The following is a 19,762-nucleotide window of genomic DNA, read 5'->3' as shown; positions in this document are numbered from 1 at the left end:
TTCTCTCTGACTGATTCCCAGTGTCTGAGACGCCCGCCATTTGGTGCGACGCAGACTCGGTGGAGAGCGTGGTGAAACAGAGAAGATGCTGTCTGTCCTGCTGAGTTTGGATGCAGAGTCTTTATCTGACAAAGTGAAGTTACGATGTGTCAGTTATCCTGTGAGAGCTTTTGTCCCGAACCGATTACGGTATTATAGGTGCCAAGCTTATGGTCATGTTGCAATAGTGTGTAGGAGGGAAGTTCCTAGATGTGAGAAGTGTGCAGGAGGGCATGAGACAAAGGAATGTGTCGTATCGGTGGATAAAGTTGTGTGTTAACTGTAGTGGTATCCATGGTGCATAGTGCTGGAGATCAGAAGTGTCCAGGGAGAGAATGGCAGGTTGAGGATCCGATAGGGCCAAGTAGTGGAATAGTGGTGAGGTTTTAATGGGTGTATGTTAGTTGGTAGGTGAAGGTTTCTTACCTTTTTAATACATATATATGTATATGTTTTTATTTAACCTTTATTTAACTAGACACGTCAGTTAAGAACAAATTCTTATTTACAATGACAGCCTACCCCGGCCAAACCCAGACGACGCTGGGCCAATTCTGCGCTGACCTATGAGACTCCCAATCACAGCCAGATGTGTTACAGCCTGGATTCAAACCAGGGACTGTAGTGACACCTCTTGCACTGAGATGCAGTGCCTTAGACCACTGCGCCACTAGGGAGCCCAGGAGCCTTTTCCAGTCCTTTTTCCTTCCCTTTTTGTGTCACAAAGTGTAAAGAATTCACACTCCAGATCAGTAGGCGGGCAACACAGGGCTAGATGACATACAGTGAAGGGAAAACATTTTTGACATGCGTTTTTCTGGATTTTTTTGTTGTTATTCTGTCTCTCACTGTTCAAATAAAACTACCATTAAAATTATAGACTGATAATTTCTTTGTCAGTGGGCAAACGTACAAAATCAGCAGGGGATCAAATACTTTTTCCCCTCACTGTATGAGGCCGTGACCGGTCTCACACTCCAGTGCAGTAGGTGGCGATGTATGCACCTTTCAGTTGGTTGCGATTTGCCAATTGAAATTTAAAGAAGAAGCCTGTGGCTGTGTTCGAGAGCATCAACACGACTGCCAATTGACTGATTTATAAATCACTTTGCGTTATAAATAACGATTCATTATTATTTGTAGATTAGTCCGAATGTACCACATGATACATTGCGGTTTTGATCCTTTCAAATACGGCCTGGTTATTTTACGCCTGCTACGTTAGGGCGCACTGTTAGCTAGCAAGCCATCATTCGTCTGTTTGGCCAAATACTTATTATTTTTCACGGTTTATTTAGAGGTATCCCCACTTGACGAAAGTGCAATGTCGTCGTGGGCACCAGGCGGCAGACGGCCTCAACCCAACCCAAATGGAGGGTAAGTGGCTAGCTAGCGTAGCTTCAGTCAGCCTCATTTAGATAGCTAATGAGCTAGATATGAAACTAGCTATGGCAGAAGTCATATCTGGAGCCTAACTAGCTAGCCAATTAACCGGATAACTATTGTATTGTGGGTGGGTGGGTGTGTAACGTTGTTAGCCTAGCTAGCTACCGCAGTTATTCACAAAGGAATGGCTAACGTTAGGTGTTCAGAGTATGTGAGCGGAGTTGAGCGGTCGGAAATCGTTTTCCTCCGGCGCTCCACGTCCTCTCCAACGACACTGCTAAAAACTGCTCTTGCACAGAGGGAAAAAATATTGCCGCGCCAAATTCGCTCTTATAATTTAAATCACAATTTAACCAACCCCCCCCCATCTATTTGTGTGGCTACCTGGACCTACCATTTGGTAGTATTGAAACCAACCGATATGATTTCAATGAAAAGGTATTTTAATAAACATGAAAAGGTGACTTAGAAGCGTTGATCATTTCAAATAGGCTAGCTAATGTACATGTCATGTTAAACAGTATATAAACATTCTAAATAAGTCGCAAACCAGACAGGTAGCCTAAGAAGGAACAAAAACGATTTATTTAGGCTATATTAGCCTATTTAATTATATTTTTTTCAAGGCTATAGTCTACACAGAAATAAATGTATGCATTTGCGAGTTCGACACACTAGACTGGCAGGAACATTAAGCGCTCAGCATTTAAACAACATTTTGTTGTATTAAATTATTATATTCTAAATGTTGTTGTATTATATTCTAAATTGTGTTTATAAGCGTTGACTTAAGTGATAATGCTAGAGAATCCGGTGTTTGGAGGATATGTTGGTTCGAGGGCCGGCCGGCAAACTGCCAATATTTCCTCCAAACACCGGTTTCGAGGGCATTATCACTTTTATACAACGGGTTACCAACATATTCAAATAATGATTGACATATTTATATTAAACGTTATTTCATCCTTCCACGATATAGTCCCGACACACATCTAGGGTTACAATCAAGCCAACTGGTTCGTCCTATCGTTTCGGTTATGGAACACCATTTGGGTCTTTGTGTGTCAAAAAGATACACGTCAAATAACACTATTTGGTGTGTCAAATAAGCTTGTTGACCAATCAGGACCTCCATATGACTGCACGTCACATAATTTAACGCGTTCGTAATTTTGTACACATTGATTGCACTATCACTGGTGTTTCATATGTCACAACGATTCGTCGATATGAATATTATAGTGCTGGTACAGTTGTCTCGCGCACCTACAGTGCTGGCCATTAAAAAAAAAAAAACATATATATATATATATTTAAAAGCTAGCAAGCTCATGGATGCAAACAATGTTCTTCCCAAAAAATATATTATATTTTACTATGTTTCAGTAGCTATAGTTAGCTAGTTAACTATATAGCTAGGTGTCATCATCTAAAATAACCCTAATTTATAAGACAGTTCTTAGAAGCTAGCCACAATAAGTATTAGCCACAATAGTGGACTTTGCAGTTAGCCTTCAAAATAAAAGTATGTCATTGACAGTGATGCAAATGAATACAAATAGTAGAATTATGCCATAATCGAATAAGTCATGCTAAACGAGTTTGGAATGTTATATAAAATCAACAAAAGACAATAATTTGTTCATTTGACAAAAATCTGTTGAAATCACCCTGGATGTATTATACTTTAGAATTGCATTGTGGCATACTTATTTTACTGTACAGTCTTACCTATGGATTGTGGATCAATGACATGGGGTATCAGTCTACTCCATGACACCCAGAGAACATTAGTGTTGTAGCTTTTATTGCGGGACGCTGAAACAACTGTGAATTGAGCCACATTTATTGTCAACCTATGTGTATTGAACACTATTCCCAAGGAAAACCAATACTGCGTGGATGTTTTGGAGTCTGAGGACGTTGGGGAAAAAAATATATTGGGGATTGAATAGACTGATACCCCATTTCATTGATTCCCAATTCTTAGGTAAAGCTGTACAGTGCAAAATGAATGTCAATACACACAATAGGCTGACTGGGGTGGTGATGTCACAGTCCCGCGATAAGAACTACAACGCTAATATTTACGTAAACTCTTCACAGTTGTTCTGTGGGTGTCACCGAGTAGACTAATATCCCATTTCATTGCTTCACATTCCAACCTTCTTTAACATTATCTAGTCTAAATATGGCATGATTCCACCAATTGTAACCTTCTGCATCACTTTCAAAGAGGTACTTTTATTTTGAAGGCAACCGCAAATTCCACTATTGTGCCTAATCCTTATTGTGGCTATTTTCACAACCCATAAGCTGGTGCCATTGAGCCTCACTAGCCAGATGAAGCTAGCTGGCTGCTTATAATGTTAGCTTTGGGCAACAGGGTTAAGTTGCTGACTAGCTATTTATTTTCATGAACTGAATTTCAATAGGCGAACAACAAGTGGCTACCTAGCTAATACTTACTCACAAGGATTCCTAAATCATTGCTAAGAATAATGAAAATGACTGCAGGTTCTACTGGTCATTGTTTTCTGGCTGGTTGTATTGGTGCTAGCTTGGTACCAAGCTAAAGCTAGCTACCCCAGAAGTTGTGGTTGAACAAATGATGCTTTATTACCAACGCAGTATTGTAAACATGTCGTTCGTGGCCTGTGTTTACATGTTTTCAGACTTTTTTTTGTACAGCTTTGACAGTGCTACTGTATCTTTTTTTGACACGCAAAGACCCAGACAGCGTTCCCTAGTATGTATGTCATGAAGCTAATGGCAATGACGCTATTACTGTGTAACTCCGGTAGGGCAACGTCTGAAAAGTAGCCCACATGGTAGTGTGTACCAGTGCTCGACCAGTCGGCGAAAGCCAACGACAGAGAGCGGTTGATTCAAGGGCAATGAATTCCATTATCTTGGCTTTAATGGATTTCGCCTTTGTGTTGTCTCGCTGAAAATGTTGTTATTCTTTCAAGTGACTGCTATATCCACACAGCAGAGATTATGGGCTAGTTTAGGAATGCTGTGTTGCATGTATAGCGCAAAATTTTACGTGGTGTCAATACGTCATGTACCTACGTTATATAGGTATACACGTCAGCTTTGACATTGGGGCGTTAAACTAGACATCGGCCGATACCGATGTTGGCATTTTTTGCTAATTTTGGCCGATTCTGATATGTTCACCGATATATCGTACATCCCTACTCGGTACACATGGGACAAATCTCTGCTGTTGAAAACTAAATGTTAGTCTAAAGAAATGCGACAATGTCTAGATGTTTTATAGTGGAGAGGCTGGGCTGATGAGACAGTGGATTGCGCAGTCAAATGGAACAGAGTAAATAGGAATTTTAACGTCAGATTTAGCTAGTGGTTACTTGTGGAATAGACACCGGCTGGAATGCAGTTTTAACCAATCAGCATTCAGGATTAGACCCACCGTTGTATAAGTAGAATTTAAAGAGAATTGTAATGAAAAATGCCTAACTCGGCTGTCTACAGTGCCTTTGAATTCACTTTTAGAAACACGAGTTTGCCCAGCGTCTATGGCTTCAGGCTCATGCAATGGTGCCTGGTGAGCATGCCAGCAGCGGAGAATACTCTTTGCGCTTGTAGAGCCACTGGGGATGCTAAACACCCCTCGGGCCACTCTTGCTGGGCAGGGATGGAGAGGTTTTTTTTATTTATTTTTTATAACTGGGCCTAAAGTGTTTTTTGTTTAGTTTTTTTTGCAAAATGACCCTGTCAAAACGCAAAGCTCATTGAAAGAGGTAATATGTCAGGCCTATTGGGTCTAAAATCAATGATTGCCTATTGTATAGATAATAGAATGAAAATGAGCTAAACTTTAAAGAGATCACATTTTTTTTATTTATAAGTACTTTGCTACAATGACACAGCCAGCTACCCACCTTTTATTTTTATCTTAGCATGTGCACATAGTTCACATCATGCTTTCGGGATATGTCTTTTCAGATTCCACAATGATTCTTTAGTTGTTGACACTACATCACCGCACTCCCGCTCTTGGTCCTCCTGATCTTTCTAAGTCACCTTGATTTTGCACCTGTGTGTTTTATCAGTTTCTTTATGAATATATTTAGCGAACTCCGTGACAGTAGCTAAAGCAAGGGGCTGTAACGGCACACAAGTGGCCTACAAATGCATGCTGGGCCAGGCATGCCCTGAGCTTGTGAAGTGAACAGTACTGGAGCGGCGAGAAGTCCGATGCTCCAGCCTTTGGGGGGAAACTCGCTCTGCGCTACAGTCAAATGGGTCAATCTCCGTTCCTTGCTCCGCTCACATACTTATGGCTGTGATGCTAATAGCTGGCTAACTGTAAATCTCCTTCAGCAGTGTTAAACCTCTTCGGCCTTTTCGAAGACCAGCACCATACCCCGTGAGAGAAGACAGGACCGACGACCACAAGGATTCTGAGAGGTAGTTAACATTACAGCTAACAAAGGGTGGCTTTGTAAATTTTACTCTGGAGTGCTAGAGTACGCTCTGGGCGTTTTGTAAATTCAGAATGTTGTCAGATTGTCCGTTTTGTAAATTGAGTGTTTCACTCTCGGAGTGTTCCCAGTGCACACTCGACTACTCTGACAGTAGTAGGGTTGATCCGAGTTTTCTGACCTCACAACGGCAGTCAAGCACCCAAGCTAACTACATTCAGACACAAATGAGAGAACAGCTCACTCTGACCATTTTACTCGCCCTAGCCAAGCTGGTTAGGCTGTTTTCATGTTAACTAGAGCGTTGGTGACTGTAACTGTGCTGCTAGCAACAATTTAATTCTGTTTTTTTTTTCTGACTTTTACTAACACCGGTCATATTTCACAGGTGTTGTGCGTTTGTAAATTGATCAGTTATTCTGCGCTCTGGCAGACTCAGATAAGAGTGCTCTGAAATCAGATTAGATAGCCAGAGTGAATTTACGAACGCACCCTAAGCTAGCTAGCTAGCTAGCTAGCTAGTTTTCAAAATTGTTAGCTAGCTGGTCTGCCAACATTCCTTGATTGGCTGTTGATAAATGTTCATGGCAGGTTTTGAGGGTAGCAAACTAAACTCAACTCTACAGGACGTGTAAATGCAGGCTATTTTCTATTTTTATTAACTTAGTTTTATCTGATGTCGGAGCTCCAATCCATCCACACTAGTTGCCACTCAACTCCATCATAAATTGTGGAGTGTTAGTTGGCTAGTTTGATGGTTGCCGAAACATCAGACTGTTAACATGGTTACTCCGCGGCTATCAGTCTGAAAGAAGTCTCTGGGGGGGGGGGGAAAAGACACGATAGTCTCTACAAGCAGAATGTTGAATAAATTCTATTTACACTTACATTACCAGTTGTGCGTGCTGTTGGTCCTTCTGGCGGCAGGTGGAGTTATGGTATCCACAGGATAGTGTTGTTTACCCTACATTTAGCTCTGCCGGTAGTTTCTGTCACTTGTATTTTCAGTCTGTTGACGCATTGCATGTGATGCACAATATGTAAACAATATCCGAATGTCGTTGACCAAAGCACTTTTCTAGCAATATTGGCCATATTGTGCAAGTGTTTGTCACCTGCGAATTGCATCATTATTGAAAATAAAAACCGGAAATACAAACTATTCAGACCAGCGTACTGAAGGTCTGGTTGATAACAGTTCCCTGTGGATATTTTGTATCCAATTTACCTCCGACATGGGGACAAAATCGTCAGACATCCGGTAAAGTAAGTTGAAATGAAGTTTGTTTCAACATTCTGAATCGTAATGGGACAGTTCGGGAATGCTGAGCCTGCATGTTAGTATGTAAGTATTTCACTCTCGAATTCTAAAAAGGCTAGTTTGAGGGGTCATGATGCTGTGTGGTGAGGTGGCGTGCCAAAACATGCAATCAAATGGTTTGTGAATATGTACCATAATCTGCTAATGCCAAATACTTGTTATGATGTCCGCTCCATCTGAAGAATAAAGTAGGCACACCTGTGTGGAGGAAGGGGTGAACAAATGCTACAAAGCCTAGTGAGGTTTATGTTTTACAGGTGAGCTATTTTTACTGAAAGAGCACAGCATGACATGTTGATCTCTGAAGTCATACAGTAGGCCTGTACTAATATGGTGCATATGTCTTTGCCATTGTGAAAGCCACTTCATGCATGAATGTCTGTGTTACTTTCAGTTACGAGGAGTTGGACCAACAGCATGACTACTCCGGTAACAACATGGACTATGAAGGATATCAACAAAATGGTAAGATCACATTTCTCTTATGTGGTCTGTCAACTAAATGAATTTATTTGCCAACAACCTGTTTAGAAAATGTCTTCTCTCCCTTCAAAGCTTCTCCCAAAGTTTACAATGCAGCTGACAAACGTAGCGCACTCTACCAGCGGTTCTATAAGCAACTCCAGGAAAAGACACCTGCCGACTGTGTGGTTCTGTCTGTGAGCAACCAGAGCACGTGAGTAGCTCACCTTTAAGAAAATAGGGTATTCATGCTTTTTGGAATTTCTTTTGCCAATATTTTCTATGCCCTTGTATGTGTGTTACTCCAGGAGTGAGGATGGAGAATTCAGCAACTGTGGTGGTTGTGTGTGAAAAGGAATGAAAATACCCTTACACCTGATGGGGATGACTTGTGTGGGAATTTAACTGTAATTGCCAAGAAGACGTACTGTAATTTCCGGACTATTGAGTGCACCTGAATATAACCCGCACCCACTGAATAAAAAAAAAATATCAAGTATTATTTTGAACATAAATAAGCCGCACATGTCTATAAGCCGCAGGTGCCTACCGGTACATTGAAACAAATTAACTTTACACAGGCTTTAACGAAACACGGCTTGTAACAAAAATAAATAGGCTTTAACGAAACACGGCTTGTAACAAAAAATAAAAAATTTGCAGTAAGCTTTAGTTGTCTTTTTGCACTGAGTCAATTCCTCAAGCTGCTGTTTCCAACGTCTTATCATCGACTCATTAAGACCAAGTTCCCGTGCAGCAGCTCTATTTCCTTTTCCAACAGCCAGATCAATCGCCTTCAACTTGAAAGCTGCATCATATGCATTTCTCCGTGTCTTTGCCATGATGAGGGTGACAAAATGACTACCGTAATCAGAATGATGGGAAGTTTGAGAGCGCTCGATTTAATCTAAACAATAAACAAAAAAGTTGTTTGACCTTAACCCGTTCGGCAATTTCAATGGTCTAATGAAAGCTTCATGCCGGCAAAAAACTGAGCACGACACAGAAACTGAGCACGTCACAAAAATCCATATATTAGCCGCGTCATTGTTTAAGCCGCGAGGTTCAAAGCGTGGGAAAAAAGTTGCGGCTTATAGTCCGGAAATTACGGTACGTATGAATGGCAACAACCTGGAAAAACTAAACTGAAGTCAATTGTAAGATTGACTGAGGTACATTTAAAACTATTGTTTTAGCTTATCTAAACAGGCCAAATGCTACTACTGTTCTTTTTTTTGTTTGTTTCTTACACACTTGCATAAACTTCCATACTACTCATGTCTTTCTCTCCAGGTTGGCTGAACATTTTATTTTTTATCAACTTGTAGAAAACTGCCTCCCTGTTTATGAATCAGACCCCCCCCCCCCCCAAGATCTGTAGTTGTGTTTGTTTTCCTTGCAATCACTTATAAATTAGTTTCTTCACATGCAGAAATTCAGTCTCTGCTTAAAAAATATAAGTTGCATCTTCCTCGGCTAAAAGGAGATTCAACATATCAACATCTCCTGTAAAGCCAGATTTTGGTTCAAATTGCACCCAGTTAATTAAACTTGACTAATAACTCAATTAGGGATTGTTCGATATCCCATAATATGCCAACTTGATTTGTTGAAGATACATATTTGGTTGATTCTTGACATAACCATCAAAAACATGAATCCAGACATTCAACACACACTCCAGAACAATCAACAGAAACGTAACACAATGTGTTATGAAAACAAAACACCTCATGGAGAACATCACTTTTTGTTGTAAACAGTCATGCAATGCTTTGTTCAGAGTGCACTCTCAATTCTTAACCTGATCATCATCGGTCTGACGAGCGAATTTTGTACACACTTGTCTGAAATGTGTCACGTAATACATGTGTATTTAACTCTACTATTCACCCGTTCATATATTTCATGAAATGGGATAGATGAGTTAGCCATCAAACTCATGAAACAGAATTAAGCTTTTATCCATCTTTAAAGAAAATGTAGTTGTCGTCCAGTTCTTGCAGCAATTTAAGAGACTGAAGGTCCATTGACCTCATGGGTTCACTCTGCCTTTTCAAAAATAAGTTCTGTTACAATAAAGGCTAACTTTTTAGGTTTTAATTTCATACTGTAAGTAGCCTGCTTTAGCACTGCTTTGGTAGCTACTTACACCTGTAAATAGTAGTAACAGGACGGAATTTGCTGTCATTTGTAAATTAGTGGATGCCCCCCATAAAACAATTGCCATGACTATCCCTAGCAAACCTATTCAATTCCCTGCTCAAAAGTGTTATTGCAACACTCGCATATAATGTAACAATTTTACATTTGAATATAGCCTACCAAAAAATGCCCAGTGTAGTAATAATAACACTATCTGCTGATCTTTTTTCCTTTTCTTCATTCTGTGCTATAAAGTTATGTTTTCTCAGTGTTATATAATGTAAACCCGGATGACCTATGCAACTTACATCTTTATACTGTTAACTCACGCTCACCTTGGTCCTTGTGGACACGACACATTCAACTTCCGTGTTTTGAAATGGTCACCCCTGCCTTAACGTATTGCTAATACTTTCTCTGAGCAGAAAAGACCTACCAACAAAAAACTGGTGCCAAAAGATGCTGTTTTGTGGAGAAATTGAATAAGTGCCATGTTAATTGACAGTAGTGTTTTTAATGAAGCAGAGTTTTAAACATTCATCACAAGTGTTATGATGTGTACCTGTTGTGGGCTTTGAGACATCACTGTCCCACCCTCCTCAACATATTGTATGTTCACACACACAGTAGTGACTGTAGGTTCAATGAAGATTGTCACTGGTCAATACTGTTCATGCTCTTTCAATACTGTAGATTTAAGATGTTTATAAGCATATTTAAATACAAAATGCACATCAACAGATAAAGAACTCACCGCAGGCTGGATTTAATCAACTTATCACATACATTTTTAAATATTAGGCCTATAGATATTAGGCTTGGGCGGTATCCAGATTTTCATATCGCCATACCTTCCCTTCTCTCATCCCGTGATATACGGTATTACCGGCATAGCACACAAGGGGGTGCTAAAATCACAAGAGAAGCCCATTGGGCCACTATTACCAGACTACTAAAAATTTGCACAAACTAATAGCGAAATCACATAAGACGCTTTTCGCTATATGCTAACGAGCGAAAAATGAACAAACTAATTGCAAATCCAGCACAAAGTTATACAAGCATAGCTCGTAGCTACAGAATGTCAATTTCGGTGAGTGTTGACATTTACAAGCAAAAGTGAACGAAATACATTGTGCAAATGAACAAAGTTGTGATACATGCTTTTCTGAAGGGAGAGCAGCATGTGTACACGGAGCACAGGGGAGAAGAACGCAGGAGAAAAGTTATTAGGAAGCACAGGGGGGGAAACGGAAACTGTACAGAACTCATCCAGAGCTCTGACTACTGACAGAAAGCTTTTTATAAGATATCTGATGGCAAACATTTAGTAGTGAATTGCATAGAAGTGTAACTTCACCTCGTGTGCCGCACAACAGACTCATCGATTATAGAAAGCTATGGACTGACTAGCTCCCGTTGTGCTATTTACAAACAAACACGTGACTGGATCAACTATTCTGGGGAAGTATGGTAAGCTTCATAATGTGACAGGTGAAATGAACACATTCTGCTTTATCTCCTAAGGTATTGTACAAGTTGACTGCAGTTATTAACAAACAAAAAAACGACCTACAAATATTCAAATGTATTGATATCACATGGCTTTTTCCAAATACCCCTGGTATATGGTGTACCGCCCAAGCCTAGTGGATATACCAGGTTATCCTGCTCTTCACTGGTCACTTAACTACACCTTGATAAGAGTTGTGATTCAGTTGAGGTGTCTTTGTGGTTGATTGAAGCCAGGCCTGGACATGCTGCCACAGCACAGCGGTGCTGCTCTCCTCTCACACGACATGCCTGCGCACCCCTCGTTTGTGTGCAGAAGTCAATAACCAGCTTTCTTCTCTTCTTTCAAAGGGATTACCCCAAATCTATAGGCCACTGTTTGCAGGACCGTGGCCTCTCGGTGGAAATGATTTACCTGCAGGCGGAGTCGGGCCTGACCCGGGCCCTACAAGATGTCCGCTCCGACGGTTCCCCCTTATGTATTCTCGTCGAACAGACTAACGTAGCTCTGTCCTCGTGCACAGTAATCATATTTTCAGAATCCCTCAAAAGTAAGTCCCCCACAGTCACCTGGCCCCTTCTAACTAAACAATTCAAAATGTATCTCTAAAAGAGCAACAATACCAAGTCTAACACTCCTGATAAATTATCTATATTAAAATAAGTTTTAAGGGTGATATATAATATTAGGCCTATGGTGATTTTAGTTTCATTCTGTAGTTGAGTCCTCAGCCGTTCACATTTCACCCCCTCATCAGAGGCTCTCGCATTACACTTAATATTCATTTAGGTTTGACATAATACTTATATATATATATATATATATATATAGTACCAATCAAAAGTTTAGACACACCTACTCATTCAAGTTTTTTTTTTAAATTTTACTATTTTCTACATTGTATAATAATAGTGAAGACGACTATGAAAAACATATGGAATCATGTGGTAACCAAAAAAGTGTGAAACAAATCAAAATATATGAGATTCTTCAAAGTAGCCACCCTTTGCCTTGACAGCTTTGCACATGTTTGGCATTCTTCCAACCAGCTTCATGAGGTAGTCACCGGGAATGAATTTCAATGAACAGGTGTGCCTTGTTAATTTATGGAATTTCTTTCCTCCTTAATGCGTTTGAGCCAATCAGTTGTGTTGTGACAAGGTAGGGGTGGTATACAGAAGATAGCCCTATTTGGTAAAACACCACGTCCATATTATGGCAAAAACAGCTCCAATAAGCAAAGAGAAACGACAGTCCATCATTACTTTAAGACATGAAGGTCAGTCAATCCAGAATATTTCAAGAACTTTGAAAGTTTTGAGTGCAGTCGCAAAAACCATCAAGCGCTATGATAACTCTCTCATGAGGACCGCCACAGGAAAGGAAGACCCAGAGTTACCTCTGTTGCGGAGAATAAGTTCATTAGTTACCAGCCTCAGAAATTGCAGCCCAAATAAATGCTTCACAGAGTTCAAGTAACAGACACATCTCAGCATCAACTGTTCAGAGGAGACTGCGTGAATCAGGCCTTCATGGTTGAATTGCTGCAAAGAAACCACCACCACTACTACTAAAGGACACCAATAAGGAGAAGAGACTTGCTTGGGCCAAGAAACACGAGCAGTGGACATTAGCCCGGTGGAAATCTGTCCTTTGGTCTGGAGTCCAAATTTGAGATTTTTGGTTCCAACCTCCATGTCTTTGTGATATGCAGAGTAGGTGAACGGATGGTATCTGCATGTGTGGTTCCCACCTTGAAGCGTGGAGGAGGAGGTGTGATGTGGCGGTGCTTTGCTGGTGACACTGTCAGTGATTTATTTAGAATTCAAGGCACGATTGACTGACCTTGGAGTGCTGCATCAGATGACCTGGCCTCCACAATCACCCAACCTCAACCCAATTGAGATGGTTTGGGATAAGGTGGACCACAGAGTGAAGGAAAAACAGCCAACAAGTGCTCAGCATATGTGGGAACTCCTTCAAGACTGTTGGAAAAGCATTCCAGGTGCAGCTGGTTGAGAGAATGCCAAGAGTGTGCAACGCTTTTATCAAGGCAAAGGATGGCTACTTTGAAGAATCTCAAATATAAAATATATTTTGATTTGTTTAACACTTTGTTGGTTACTATATTGTTTCATAGTTTTGATGTCTTAACTATTATTATACAATGTAGAAAATAGTAAAAATAAAGAAACCCTTGAATGAGTAGGTGTGTTCAAACTTTTGACTGGTACTGTATGCACATATCAGTTACACTAGAAAAAGTATTAATTGCTTGATATAAATCCTCAGGAAATGTCAAACTAGCAGATTAGGACATTTTTACATTGTATTATTTATATTTTTGTAACATTTAATGTATTTTTAAACTACTATTGAATAGCTTCTTAAAGGTGTACTATGCAGCATTTTATATCAGGCCTAATACCCATGCCAATATATCCTCCAAACCACGGCTTCTCTGGCATTTTCACTTAAATCATTTTGATTTTGGGGGAATAAGACTTAAAAATACCTGAAAGAAATGAGTACTATTTATTTATTTGTAAAAGAAGCACTATTCTATTGTTGTTCGTACCTCTGAGAACGAGAACCAATCATGCAACAGGAAGAAGCTGTTTGTATACATTGAGGGTGGCCAGACCGTCCACATACCAGTGAACAAGCAACTTTACAGCTTCAAATGATGTTCAAAAAATGTTTGTCTCATTGATGTATTACTTTAATATGACCTATCCTAGACATGTAGGGCTATTACTAGGTGGATAAATAATGTAAATATATATAGCCTAAGGCATTTATATCAATAATGGTAGTATCTAAATCATAACAGCTAAATCATGAACAGGCCATATGCTTGAATTTTTTTTAATATTATCAACAAATACTATTTAATAAGTAAAATAATTGTTATTGTACTGTTATTTAATATTTGGAAAATATTTACTTTTTCCTGTTCAGCACGTGTGGTTATGGACCTATATAATATAAAAAATGTTCTTTGGAACTGAACTCAAATAATCCTCAAAGTTGCCTTTCCTTAATCCACTTAAAATGTTATCCTTGAAGCGATATTGCATGTTATGCAAAATCTGTATAGTGAAATGATACTGTGTAGTTAGTATTTATGCACAAATGGATAACTAACCTTTTTTTTTTTTCTTCAACTTTTATGCATACAACATAACAAAAAATACATATTTGCGGTTCATCAAAGTAACATTCACCTTATCAAATATATAATATCAGTATTCAAAGTACATGTATTAAAAACATTGTTTAAAATGTGTTAATTTATTACATATTATTGCGATATGAACTGTTTTGAACACACATGGTATTGCATTTTCACTCCATCCCAAAGTAAAACCCCATATCAAAATAAACTTGTATGAAAGAAGTGGGACATATCAGAGCAAGACCTCCTTTATGATTAACTTATAATGTCTTAAATTTTAACCTTCAAACCCCTCTACTAGTCCACCGCAACATGCCCAAGGACCATGCCATGGACTTTGTGATGGCGGAATATGGCCGTGGGCTTGGGGAGCGGACGCAGCAGAAGGACTCTGCAGAAACAGGGGAGCGGGCGGCCGAGCTGGTGGATGACTACCTGGAGAGAGAGAAAGTGGAGAGGCATGCTGTGCCCTCTGACACCCGCCAGCTGCTCTTCTTCCTGGCCGAGGGAGTCCACCTGTACCCCGAGGAGCTGAGCACCATCGCGGAGTATCTTCGCAACCGCCAGGACCATCTGCAAGGTGCAGCCATACAACCATAGTGTCCATAGTCTTTATGCGCAGTACAAGCTTTTTATTTAGGACAGTGAATGAGATCTCCTTATTTTCTAATAATTAGTGATTGTTTCTATGTGTGATGTTATTTCTATGTAAAATATTCTGTAACAAGTGTTTTTGTGCTCAATGGTGGATCTATTCATAATTATTTAAGAGATCGTTAAACATTTAAGAACGCCTCGGCCACATGTCTCGATGTCTGAAACGTGAAGTTTAAAAGGGACCGCACAGTGTCGCTGCAATACATTTTGTCTCTAACTACACCATACATTGCAATTTGTTAACGGAAATACAGGATTCTTAGATACTAAAGTGACAATGCTGAGTTGTAATTCATCTATTTTTAGGATGTTATACACTCCTGTAAAGGGTTCTAATGTTTTGTCTCTTTCCCAGCCACGTCTGAGACTGGTGATGGCCCCCGGCCTGAGAGGAAGAAGATGTTGCCTCCTGGTTTAGGGAAACCTCCACCGCTGCTACCCACCCCCTCAGGCCCTCATGGCAGAGAGCCACCCCCTGGGATGGGAGAGCACCCTGCCACCCCCCTCATGACTCCAGGTGAGTTACCATTCTCGAAAATAGAAATGTTCTGCAGGGCAGATGGGATCGATATCAGATGGGAATGTTAAAATCAATCACTCATGAGTCACTTGTTATGGCTATGCTTGTAAGTGTTGACAGTCTCTCTGTTTTCTTAGGCTCATACCCCAAGACCAAGCCCCCTCCACTGCTGTCCATGCACCAGGGACAGGGGCTACCTCATCGTCCCCCTCATGGTCCCCCACCCCCTCATGGCCCCCACGGTCCACTACCTCGAGGACCCCCACACCACCATGGCCCCCCTCTTCCCCGAGGGCCCCCTCCCCCCCGTGGTCTTCCACAGAGTGGCCCCATGACCCCACACGGCCCCAGAGGAGCCCCACCATCACTGAAGAGCCTTCACATGGGACCACAGCCTGGGCTGCTCCCCTGTCCAGGTTAGTCACATGCTTTACTGTTCTACTATTTCATTGCCTTCACGTGTCATCTTAGGTTAGGCTCACTAAGAGCCCTATTCCATTAAATGTGTCTTAAAGAGGAAACGGACCAGAGCAACAGAGTGTACTTAACCTCTCTGGGGTATGTGGGACGCTAGCGTCCCACCCGCGGGACACACTATTCAACAGCCAGTGAAACAGCAGGGCGGCAAATTCAAAACAACAAAAATCTCATAATTCAAATTTCTCAAACATACAACTATTATATCCCATTTTAAAGATGCACTTCTCGTTAATCCATCCACATTGTCCGATTTCAAAAAGGCTTTACGGCGAAAGCATAACATTAGATTATGTTAGGTCAGCACATATACAAGAAAAACCACACAGCCATTTTCCAAGCAAGGAGAGGCGTCACAAAAACCAGAAATACAGCTAAAATGAATCACTAACCTTTGATCTTCATCAGATGGCACTCATAGGACTTCATGTTACACAATACATGTATGTTTTGCTCAATAAAGTTCATATTTATATCCAAAAACCCCATTTTTACATTGGCGTGTAATGTTCAGAAATGTTTTGCCTCCCAAAACTTCCGGTGAATGAGCACATCAATTTACAGAAATACTCATCATAAACATTGATAAAATATTAAACTGTTATTCAAAGAATTATAGATGCACTTCTCCTTAATGCAACCGCTGTGTCAGATTTCAAAAACTTTACAGCGAAATCACACTTTGCAATAATCTGAGTACAGCGTTCAGACACGAAACCAAACCTGCCATTTTGTGGAGTCAACAAAACTCAGAAATAATATTATAAATATTCACTTACCTTTGATCTTCATCAGAATGCACTCCCAGGAATCCCAGGTCCACAATAAATGTTTGTTTTGTTCGATAAAGTCCATCATTTATGTCCAAATACCTCCTTTTTGTTTGCACGTTCAGTCCACTACTCCAAATGCAGGAAGCGCGCGCAAAATGTCACGAGCTCATGTCATTTTCTCACACATCAACTTCCAGGCCCTCTTGTTCGCTCCATATTCACAGTAGAAGCATGAAACAACGTTCTAAAGACTGTTGACATCTAGTGGAAGCCTTAGGAAGTGCAAAATGAACCCTAAGTCACTGTATAGGCAATCACTTGAAAAACCTCAGGTTTCCACACTTCCTGGTTGGATTTTTCTCAGGTTTTTGCCTGCCATATGAGTTCTGTTATACTCACAGACGTCATTCAAACAGTTTTAGAAACTTGAGTGTTTTCTATCCAGATCTACTAATAATATGCATATCCTACCTTCTGAGCCTGAGTAGCAGGCAGTTTAATTTGGGCACGCCTTTCATCTGGATGTCAAAATACTGCCCCCTACCCTAGAGAAGTTAAAAGCAGCGGGTGGCAGTCCTATCGCCTCGGACCACAAAACATCAGACATTATTTTTCCCAATGCTTCTACATGTTGAATTGTCACTATTCTTCAACACCCAGCACGTTATTGACTGCACGGCCAACGTTTGTTCTAGAGTTTTCCCACTTGTCGGTTTAGGCAGGGGTCAGCAACACATTACACTACAATACAACAGTAACATTTCTATAACATGTCAGTATCCACAAAACTGTTGTACATTTCATCCAATCATGTTCCTGTCTCCTGTCTGATCAGGTGGTCTGCCTCCACACCCTAACACACCCAGGCGCTGAGAGAAGAACACCTCTAGACCACCATGGACAGACAGTAGAAAGCATTAGAGCTGATCAGGAAACACTGTCATACTGGCCTGAGGAGTGGGATCTCCTTCAGCTCAGTGCCCTGCTGCTGCTCTCTCAGGACCCCACACTACCACTCCTCATCTCAGAGCCCTGTATAGATAGTCTCTGCATCCATAGTTTAGCAAGCTGAAATGGAATGTTGGTTTTATTTGACTATTTGGGAGTTCAGAGCTCAATTTTTATGAGTGTTTGAGTTGACCCACAACAATGTTCAGGAGCCAAGTCAGAACAAATGACTTTTTTTTAATTTTTATTGCATTCTCAGATTCTTAGTTTTTTTTGTTTCATTTATCTGTTTTTAGTTTTTATCTGAAAATTGGCTATCAAATATTATAATAAACAATAGATTAAAGGCTAATCAATCTCATATCTTTTGCAATCATCTCATCACACTCAATGATCTGTCTTTGGATCCCAGATTTGTCCTAGGAGGATATTATGCCAGTATGCTATCAATTTAAGAACATAATAAGCAATTCATGGTAAACGTCTGCACCTGTTTCTATTTGGCACATGTGACAAATATAATTACATTTCAATCTCGTGATAAATATGAAGGTGATATGTTCAGGAGCAGGTCTGAGCATGTGGTTATCAACTTCAATATTTATTTTGTTAACTAAGTAAATTGGTAATGATACTGGAGTAAAATTAGCTAATTAACAAGAACGGAACTCAGTTTCTTAGGCTCTATTTTTAAAATATTATCTACGTGTTTTATTAGAATAAAACATTCAATTGTAGCTGTTCCTTTTTCTGTGTTATCTCCCATTATCAAATAAATGTTTTTGCACCAATCATCACCCAGTGTTTAGGACAGTATAAAAGGTGTGACTTAACAGTTTCTGGCAGCTGTTTCGTATTGGGAACCCTCAGTATAATGTGCCCATGAAAATTAAGAAGTTATTGTGATGTTTTTTTTACATACACAGTACTATATCAAACATGGATGAGATACTGTGTGCATCTAAGCCAACCTTGGCAGTGGTCTGATGTAAAATCAGACAATTTGTAGTACTTCTATCACTAGATGGTGCTATAGATCCATTCAACTATCATTATCTTTGAAACCACTGCATCGCCAATATCAAATGTGTTTTGTATTCTGACATTGAAAGGCTTCAATCAATATATTTGAATCGGAAGTCAGTTATGTTTTCATTGTTTTTGCCACAAGCCTAATGTTTTGCATGACTTTGTTTCCTTAGTGATTTCTTATTCTGTATCAGTTTAAGCGAACGAAGCACCACCCTGAATTGATTAAGATTAAAGGAAATAATCTTGTTACTGAAAGTGTTCTGAGACAAAGGTGCCAGATTTTTTGAAAATGACATCAATTCCTCTTGAATTCTATTTTCATCCATTTCATATTGTGCTTCATGTCAACGTGTACACCATTGAGTTTTCCATGTGGGCATACGCAATAGATTATCTAATAACAGTAGTGGTGGCTCTATTCAAAGTTTGAATCATAACTTTATTTTCAGAGAAAAGGCTGATATCCTACAACAGTGCTGAGAAAGAAAGACATTGTTGGCTAAGATTCAGACAGTATATGTATTTCCAGTACATTGTCGGTTGTACAATGCTTGTAAAGTGAAAATCAAATATCTATCCTGTTTGTTTTGTCCTTTGACAGTGTGTGTGTCTTACAGGATGGACACATCAAAGTTTATTGGTCATGTACACAATATAAGACTTAGTGGATGCAGCCAAATGCTTATGTTACTAACTCCTAACAATGCAGTAAAATGTCAAACGGTACACATTTATCTTTTGAAATGTCGGAATGAATCCAATTAATACGATCATGGTTAAGTTGTGTTAGTATGTGGTTGTGTTAGGTGATTGTGATGTAGTGTTCTGTTTAGGAGTGAGTGTGGCATACAGTCACT

The 19,762-nt window shown here is 40.0% G+C and overlaps 1 protein-coding gene across 3 annotated transcripts; it reads left to right on the top strand.

Annotated features, from left to right (window-relative positions):
• The first annotated feature begins 1,120 nt into the window (after positions 1-1,120).
• Positions 1,121-19,160, top strand: LOC106573703 (nuclear receptor coactivator 5). 3 transcript variants are annotated; one of them, XM_014148995.2, is made up of 9 exons: positions 1,122-1,416; positions 5,779-5,865; positions 7,595-7,665; positions 7,756-7,876; positions 11,671-11,870; positions 14,800-15,078; positions 15,511-15,672; positions 15,813-16,091; positions 17,761-19,160. In XM_014148995.2, exons 1-9 carry the CDS (start codon positions 1,364-1,366, stop codon positions 17,796-17,798), a joined length of 1,290 nt encoding a protein of 429 aa, XP_014004470.2. In that variant the 5' UTR covers positions 1,122-1,363; the 3' UTR covers positions 17,799-19,160. The 3 variants fall into 3 exon arrangements, with proteins under 3 accessions (XP_014004472.2, XP_014004470.2, XP_014004471.2); XM_014148996.2 differs by having other exon boundaries at positions 1,123-1,416; positions 5,782-5,865; XM_014148997.2 differs by lacking the exon at positions 5,779-5,865 and having other exon boundaries at positions 1,121-1,416.
• Positions 19,161-19,762: the final 602 nt, after the last annotated feature.

This window comes from Salmo salar, chromosome ssa16 (genome assembly GCF_905237065.1).
Source record: "Salmo salar chromosome ssa16, Ssal_v3.1, whole genome shotgun sequence".
Taxonomy (NCBI): domain Eukaryota; kingdom Metazoa; phylum Chordata; class Actinopteri; order Salmoniformes; family Salmonidae; genus Salmo; species Salmo salar.
Note: the sequence above shows the minus strand (reverse complement) of the source record. Positions and strands in the feature narration are given on the sequence as shown.